This window comes from Aulonocara stuartgranti, assembly GCF_965226115.1.
Source record: "Aulonocara stuartgranti genome assembly, chromosome: 19".
NCBI lineage: Eukaryota > Metazoa > Chordata > Actinopteri > Cichliformes > Cichlidae > Aulonocara > Aulonocara stuartgranti.
This window is the reverse complement of record NC_138955.1, coordinates 33,922,831-33,931,541: the sequence shown is the minus strand read 5'-3', so window position 1 is coordinate 33,931,541 and position 8,711 is coordinate 33,922,831. Positions and strand designations below refer to the sequence as shown.

Sequence of the window (8,711 nt, the reverse complement as noted above, 5' to 3'; positions counted from 1 at the left end):
TGTTGAGACATCAGATCTTTTATCCTTGAAATATTCTTGAGGTGATAGTAAGCTGACTTTGTTATTGTCTTAATGTGTTTTTCTTTTCTTTTTCAAGTTTAGGTCTGCATCCATCACTACACCCAAATTTCTCGCCTGGTTTGTGGTTTTTAGATGTATAGATTGAAGTTCTCTGGTGACCTGTAATCGTTTTTCTTTGGCGCCAAAGACTATTACCTCAGTTTTGTTTTTGTTTAGCTGGAGAAAATTGTGGCACAACCAGTCATTAATTTCCTCAATGCATTTACCAAGAGCCTGTACAGGGCCTTGGTCTCCTTATTTATCTTATTTATCCAAAGTGCGACACCTGAGCGCAGACCCGGGCTGTTAAACAAATATGAGTCAATGCAGATGTCAGACAGACTGTCCAAATTCTCCCAAAGAATCTGCAGGCACCTGTTTAAAATTGGCTTAGGATAGAAAATTCTAAGTCTATTATTGAGATATTCTTATTTTCTGTTAGTAGTTAATCTTTCAAATGACAAGAGATAATGCCTAGATATCTCACCTCATCTTTCATCTGTGTATTACATATTAACTGCAGGAGACACTCATGTAGAGCTAGTATCTCACATTTATTATTATTATTGTTATTATTCATCTGTAAACCTGACGTGTTTCATAATCACCTTGGCTATGTTAATCATCATGCTCTTCAGGAGGCATCAAGACGCGGGGAACACAAATGAGAAATTAAAATGGAGCCACAGTGGAAGCAAAACCAGACACCTGAACATGGAAACACAAGACTTTCACAATAAAACACGAAACAGTGAACGTAAATAATACAATATGAAGCAGAGTGAAATTTGGAAACATGACACTTTATTTCAATACGTAAATTAAAACAAAACAAAACAAAACAAAAAACCCTCAAACCACATTTAAATTACATGCAAGACAATGTAAAAACAGCTGTGTTTTTTAAGAATAAAATCACTACATAAAAAAGCCCATGCAAAGAGAATAGGAAAAGAACAGATAAAATGAAAGTCAGCTGTCCAGCCACTCCAAGTCTTCCCCTTCACCACCATAAGATTTCCGAGTTACTCCGTAGTCCCATAACACCTCCTCACCAACTGCGATGTCCTTCAGGGCAATGAAAAGTATTGTCTCCTGAGGTCCTGCAGGGAAGTTCATTGTAAACTTCTGGGGCTTGATGTTTGGATTTTTTCGGGAATGGTTCATTCGCCTCCCATAGGTGTCAATGTCGGGATGACAGGCACAGGGGAATGCAGTGGCATCGATGCACATCCCTCGGTCACACTCGTCCCTGAAGAAGAACAGATACCCCGACTGGGGCCTCCGTTTCCCTTCTGCTTCAGTGATATATGTCCCGTGGTAATCGCACACTATATCCCCTTTGTGGAAAGGCATAAGTGCGATCACACCTGTAAGTTGAAAGAGACCATCGGTCATGACAGGGCTCTTAGAAACGTTCACTTGCAATTTGTCTAAATGTTGTGTGCATTTTACCTTTGCCCTTCCGTTCCCCGAAGTCTTGCAAAGCCAGGCCCTTCCACTTCTGCTCTGCAATCGAAGACATGAGGGACTGGTTGTCTTGTATACTGGGCTGCGGAACAACCCAGGCCTGCAAGATGGCATTGACAGTGGGCTTGTTGGTGTGCCATTTCTCCTTGTCCAAAGCCATCTGCACACGTGCAGGCTGAGGTGGGTTTCCTCTTCTGCCAACTGACTGACCTAAATGAAGTGGTCACAAAGCGACGTACAAGAAATAATGCAAGTGATTATTGCGGCTTAAAAATGAAAAATCAACCATATGCATTTTAGTCAATCACGTATTTGTACCTTAAAATATTCCTTATATTTATAATTGAGCTATCTGTGTATATTTGGGTGTACAACATTGAGTGGGTTATACTTACATGTATTGTATTATTTAATTAGTTCAGACTGTTACTGCTATTGTCTCTACACAAGTGTAACCCACATAATTTTCTTAGAGATTATTAAAGTATTTTCATTCTGAAATACATACAAAACAAACAAAGCAATGCAACAGAAGCAGCTCCATTAACATGACATGCCCAGGCCTTACCGAGAATGTACCCAACTCTTTTCTTCAGCTGAATATCCCTCCATTTCTTGTAGTGGTGTCTGTGCTGTGGAAAGCCAGCCTGTACACACTGCCGTTTGGATGGTGGCTCTCCATTCAGGGTGACCGGGAAGGCCTGGAGGAAGGCATCCCATTCTTGGAGTGGCAGGTGCGTAGATGATGTGCTACATGAAAGGTGTAGAGGAGGGGATGCATCAAATCCATCAAAAGTTTTTAAATGTGGAAACGTGTAACACAGGTTGACTTGTGGTAGTGTGTGATATTTTTAAAAAAAAAGTGTACCTGGCCTGTCCTGGTGTCGGTAGTCCTCCTACTGAGCTTGATGCTGACTCAGCCATAGCATCCCCAGGTTCAGTGCTCAGGTATCTGTGGTTTTTAATGCATGCAAATTAATTAGAGAGCCCAGAGAGATGAAAAAGCCAAAATACAAGGGGCGAACATCTCTGACATACAGCAACATATGTGGCTGACTGTTATGAGTCCAGGGTTAGGGTTTCTCTGTCAGATCAAAGAAACAAATCTTTCTTAATATGCTATTGATCCAGTTAGGTCAAGCACTCACCTCGCTCTCAGGCGTTTTACATCTAATGATGGGTTGGACAGTGGGACCCCACATTCTCCTAGGAAGAACTTGCCCCTGTCATCGCTGCCAGCAATTTGATTTTCCAAGGACACTGGACGGATGTTCCTAAAATAGCAGTCCAACAACTGCAGAGAAAAAAAGGAATCAATGTTAAATATCTCATAAAATCAATTCACAAGGTGCCTATAGAGCAAGAAGAGAGTCGCTGCTGAGAATGAATGACTTACTTGTTCTTCCTGGCTGGTTATCTTCAAGTTACCACTCAGCTCAACACCATCAGCTACTGCTTTCCGCGCCATCCAGTCCTCTACCTGTGTATGTAAAAAAAAAGGTGTTGGAGCTTAAAGAAATACAGACTTACATCAGCTGTCATTTCACTTATCGTGCACTTTTGTTGTTGGTGGTGCACTTACACAAAGTTCTTGAACAGCATTTGCTGTCAGTCCATGTTGTAAAATCAGAATGGCCTCGCAGTACTGTCTGAAGGTAGTCATTGCAAATGTGGGGATGCAATCACCGCCAGAAAGTCTTGTGTGGAAATATTCAATATCCTTCTTGGCCACGGCAAGAATTTCCTTCTTATCAGACCTATTGCAAATGTGACAGAGGTAAGACATTATTGAAAGTTTGTATGTGTCATCCAATATGTGGAAGTGGCAATAAGGTCATCATACCTCGCTGTTGGCACAACTGTCGAAAACGCTTGGGGACTGTTCGTGATGATAAATCCACGTGTTTGAAGGCGAGTGCAGAGTTTAATGCAAGATTCTTCATCCTTGCAGTACTCCTGGAGCTCTGAGAAGTTCCAGACTCTACCTTCATTAGAAAACAGCTTCTGTGAAGCAATGGCTCTGGAAGCTTCTTCCTCACATTTCTGTGGTGTGCAGTCTTTCAGGCACACTCTGCTCAGGTGTGTGCGAATGGACTGTTGCGGCTTTTTACAAAGCAGGCAGTAGACAATGTTTCTCTCCATCTTGTTTGCACTGTAAATACAAAGAGTGAGAGGCAGAAAGTGAGAGAGAAAAACTGCATATCAATTTAGTTTATTTTGATAGTATGAGAAAACAAACAAAGAACAACAACAATACATCCACACACAAACTTTGCTTCCATCCCACCCCCCAAAAAAAACTTAAAGAAAAAAAAGTTTTAAAACAAGTTTTAAATTTTAAAAATGAGGAGAATGGCACATGCAAGTTTTACATGTTCAACCACTTAAAAGCCCAACAAACAGTACTTACATTAAAATTGAACCGTTGTCTTCTGTTGTCGTCTTTCTCTCTCTCAGTGTCCTGCGGAAACAGAGTGGCAATAGCATATCACAAGTTGGCTACATTTATGTCCTTGTAGCTGTATGCTTCCCCATCCCCTTTTGCCCACTGAATGACAAAATGACAGGCCCACTTTTATCACCTACTGAACAACCCACTAAACGACCCACTGAACGACCCATTGACCCACCCACTGAACTGAATTTCTTGGTGAAAAATGTTTCTCATGTTACTTTAAGAGCTGTTAAAACTAACTAGTCCATTCTCCCGAGTGTTACTTTGTGTGTGTGTGTGTGTATATATATATATATATATATATATAAATTGTAAAAATTAACTATTGCTGTGCAGCAGTCTTTAAAGAAGGTGGTGCTCAAAGTAAAAAAAGGGGCACATATAACCAGGCTGTATAGCAACAACACACATTCATCGGTATATATATATATATATATATATATATATATATATATATATAAATTGTAAAAATTAACTATTGCTGTGCAGCAGTCTTTAAAGAAGGTGGTGCTCAAAGTAAAAAAAGGGGCACATATAACCAGGCTGTATAGCAACAACACACATTCATCGGTATATATATATATATATATATATATATATATATATATATATATATATATATATATATATATATATTTTTTTTTTAAACTTTTCTATCAGTCCTTCACAAAGAGGGAACAGTCTGTCTACATATTGGCCATCTCTCAGCTGGTGCTGGTTCCTGCTCATACTCTTCCTTAGGCGCTTGTGACTGTGTCCCCCTGTATCATCAAGGGTCCCAAAGCCAACACAGATGACCCTGCTAAAGTGGGTCCCCCAGTCTCTCCTGACTCTGGACATTTGCAGGTTCTCACACCTGGAAGTCAAGCAGGTCATAGGCTGCAGCACTGAAACACAAGTTACAGTTATAGGTAAATGTTCATGTACCTATAACTGTATGTATGAACAGTTTATGAACATTCAGCTCATAGATTTCTCACTTCTGAACTCTTTTAGTGTGTTTTTTTTCATTTATTGTTTAATCATGTGTGTGTGCCTGTGTGTGGTTATGAGCACCTTCTACAGAGGCACCACTGAGAGTATTCCCATTTAACACTCGTAATAACACACGCTGAAAATACTCCTTCTGTTGTTCTTTTTCAGTACTGTACACCACCTGATGGTTTTGGCTCCTGTCTCTTTTTGCTTTCTCTCTCATTGTGGAAAAGCATTATAAACATGCCAAAGAGAGATGGGTTCATGCATTTCAGTTTTAACTGTTAAGCATTCTGTGTGCATGCCTGTCTGGTTGTGTGTGTGTGTAAGACATTTGCTGTGTATGTAACCTTCCTGTCGTTGCCGGGTCAAATCTCACCAATTTACAAATTTAAAAAACCCTCACCAATATTGGGTTTTACATCTGAGTGCCTCAAGGCCTTAGTACGTCCTCCACACTATGCACTTGAACATATTAAGGTGATGAGAACTTCTTTTGTTTAACTTTGAGTGTTTGAATCAAGTTTGTTACATATGTGGGAATAGGAATCCACCCCCACCCCACCCCCTTTTGCCTACTGAATGACAAAATGAAAGGCCCACTTTTCCCACTTACTGAACAACCCACTAAACGACCCACTGAACGACCCATTGACCCACCCACTGAACTGAATTTCTTGGTGAAAAATGTTTCTCATGTTACTTTAAGAGCTGTTAAAACTAACTAGTCCATTCTCCCGAGTGTTACTTTGTGTGTGTGTATGTGTATGTGTATATATATATATATATATATATATATATATATATATATATATATATATATATATATATATATATATATATATATTTTAAACTTTTCTATCAGTCCTTCACAAAGAGGGAACAGTCTGTCTACATATTGGCCATCTCTCAGCTGGTGCTGGTTCCTGCTCATACTCTTCCTTAGGCGCTTGTGACTGTGTCCCCCTGTATCATCAAGGGTCCCAAAGCCAACACAGATGACCCTGCTAAAGTGGGTCCCCCAGTCTCTCCTGACTCTGGACATTTGCAGGTTCTCACACCTGGAAGTCAAGCAGGTCATAGGCTGCAGCACTGAAACACAAGTTACAGTTATAGGTAAATGTTCATGTACCTATAACTGTATGTATGAACAGTTTATGAACATTCAGCTCATAGATTTCTCACTTCTGAACTCTTTTAGTGTGTTTTTTTTCATTTATTGTTTAATCATGTGTGTGTGCCTGTGTGTGGTTATGAGCACCTTCTACAGAGGCACCACTGAGAGTATTCCCATTTAACACTCGTAATAACACACGCTGAAAATACTCCTTCTGTTGTTCTTTTTCAGTACTGTACACCACCTGATGGTTTTGGCTCCTGTCTCTTTTTGCTTTCTCTCTCATTGTGGAAAAGCATTATAAACATGCCAAAGAGAGATGGGTTCATGCATTTCAGTTTTAACTGTTAAGCATTCTGTGTGCATGCCTGTCTGGTTGTGTGTGTGTGTAAGACATTTGCTGTGTATGTAACCTTCCTGTCGTTGCCGGGTCAAATCTCACCAATTTACAAATTTAAAAAACCCTCACCAATATTGGGTTTTACATCTGAGTGCCTCGAGGCCTTAGTACGTCCTCCACACTATGCACTTGAACATATTAAGGTGATGAGAACTTCTTTTGTTTAACTTTGAGTGTTTGAATCAAGTTTGTTACATATGTGGGAATAGGAATCCACCCCCACCCCACCCCCTTTTGCCTACTGAATGACAAAATGAAAGGCCCACTTTTCCCACTTACTGAACAACCCACTAAACGACCCACTGAACGACCCATTGACCCACCCACTGAACTGAATTTCTTGGTGAAAAATGTTTCTCATGTTACTTTAAGAGCTGTTAAAACTAACTGGTCCGTTCTCCCGAAGTTTACTTTGTTCTTCTAGACCAGGGGTAGGCAACCTTTCTGATGGCGAGTGCCATTTAAAATGTCCTCAGAAGTCAGTGTGCCAAATGATGTTATGGTGTTATAACATCATTTGGCAACATAATAATGGTGTTATTTGTCTCTCAGAAACAGCTCATAACTTTCCTTCAACTCATTCCTGTCACCTAAAAGGTAAACCTTTCTCCATCACCTGTCCAGCTCTGATGATTCAGTAAGGACATCTCCTGGATTCATCTTCATGTTTCCCTCTCACCAGATATACAAACCATCATGAGCAGCAGCTTTTACAGCTGTGGCTCCAGCAAACATCAGCTGATACTAGAAAGTAATATCAAATTCCAAATTCTAACAGCAGCTGATCAAGCTTAAACGTGCTGCTCTTGTTTAGCGCAACATCCGCTGGTTTCTTCTTTCTGGCGCAAAGTGGGCGATAAATAAACACGAGAAAAGCCGTTGAAGTAGCAACAGGAGCGAGAGGGGGGAGAGTGAGAGGAGAAGAGGCAGCTGACAGCGTAAAGACAGAATAAATCTAGCTTTGTGTCTTTTTTTCCATTCTAGCTGAAGTCCGGGACAAACTGTGTTCCTTTTCACCTTAATACAAAACGCGTGATATTTTCTCTGAATGAGGGTTGATTCCGTCTTTTTTACAGGCAACTCTACTAACTAACCTTATGAATAAAATACAGTTCACTATGGTATCAGTAACATCAAAGCACCCGCCCAGCTGTATGGAAACTCCATCATGCTAGCTAGGTATTGTAACTGACTGTAAAAAGTCAGCATAACAAAAATAAACTCCACCTAAAATTGGTTTATATCTGACCCAGATAGACTGCAGGTCATAACTTCTTACCATAAGTTCAGTTCACCTGATACTCGGACAGGTGTCCTGCCAAACTAGGTATCCCCGACAGAATTTGTTTCCCCTGCGTCCGGAGCACACGCTGGACTGTCCAAATCACGGACAAACAGTATCCCACATTGTTGATTTTTAGTTTACAAACACTTCTCATAATGACTAACTACTCCTGACATTTTTGAGAAGTTAGCTCTTTATACAACGAAGTTATAGTGGGATACAAATAATATCAGGCTGATCCTGCCACAATTTGTTCCCCCTGTGTAAATCACGGACAAACAGTATCCCACATTGCTGATTTTTCATTCACAAACACTTCTTATTATGACGCATTACTCCTGAAACTTTAGAGGATTTAGCTCTTTTTAGAGTAAAGTTACAGGAGAATAAAAATAGTTATCAGCCAAAATGTTAATGTTTTATTAAAATAATCCCATCTGATACCCCGTGAGATGAGAAAAGATAAGATAACTCTTTATTGTCATTTCACAGTCATACATAGTACAGTAGTACAATGAAATTGGAAAACTGTCCTACGTCGGCTTTTCCAATAAATATATAATAATATATATATATATATATATATATATATATATATATATATATATATATATATATAAATAACATAATTTTCTGTTGTAACCCTCAAACTGAATGGTAATGTAACGATACTAATTTTTCACTTTTTCACAAAATGAAAACATCAGTACTTCCTGCGTGCTCCCAGCACAGGGGAAACTACCTACTTTGGCACAACAGATCCAAGTATAAAAACAATGCTGTTCACGGTTGAGGTAGTGTCCAAACTGACGGACAGAGATTCAGTCACAGGTAGATGTTCCCACAGCTCTTTAAATGAATTCTGGCTGAAGGGTAGATTCTGATTAAAAACCAAAATGCCATCCTGCCTCAGTTAAAAAGGTTCCTAAAACTGTACTGCCTGATCAGT

General features: G+C 39.7%; 1 protein-coding gene across 2 annotated transcripts in view; it reads right to left on the bottom strand.

Moving 5' to 3' along the window:
- Window positions 1–842: 842 nt before the first annotated feature.
- The window catches only part of LOC309695230 (uncharacterized protein), a 10,597-nt gene continuing 2,728 nt past the window's right edge, over window positions 843–8,711 (bottom strand). The window contains exons 1-10 of one of the 2 annotated variants that reach the window (XM_082515753.1): window positions 6,862–8,258; window positions 3,941–3,991; window positions 3,374–3,682; window positions 3,113–3,287; window positions 2,927–3,010; window positions 2,679–2,824; window positions 2,399–2,482; window positions 2,099–2,280; window positions 1,516–1,740; window positions 843–1,430 (exon numbers count right to left, since the gene is read on the bottom strand). In XM_082515753.1, coding sequence (XP_082371879.1) covers window positions 1,033–1,430; window positions 1,516–1,740; window positions 2,099–2,280; window positions 2,399–2,482; window positions 2,679–2,824; window positions 2,927–3,010; window positions 3,113–3,287; window positions 3,374–3,672 — 1,593 coding nt within the window. In that variant the 5' untranslated portion in view covers window positions 3,673–3,682; window positions 3,941–3,991; window positions 6,862–8,258 and the 3' untranslated portion in view covers window positions 843–1,032. Of the gene's footprint in view, window positions 1,431–1,515; window positions 1,741–2,098; window positions 2,281–2,398; window positions 2,483–2,678; window positions 2,825–2,926; window positions 3,011–3,112; window positions 3,288–3,373; window positions 3,683–3,940; window positions 3,992–6,861; window positions 8,259–8,711 lie in introns of those variants that run through there. The other variant, XM_082515752.1, reaches the window with a different exon arrangement.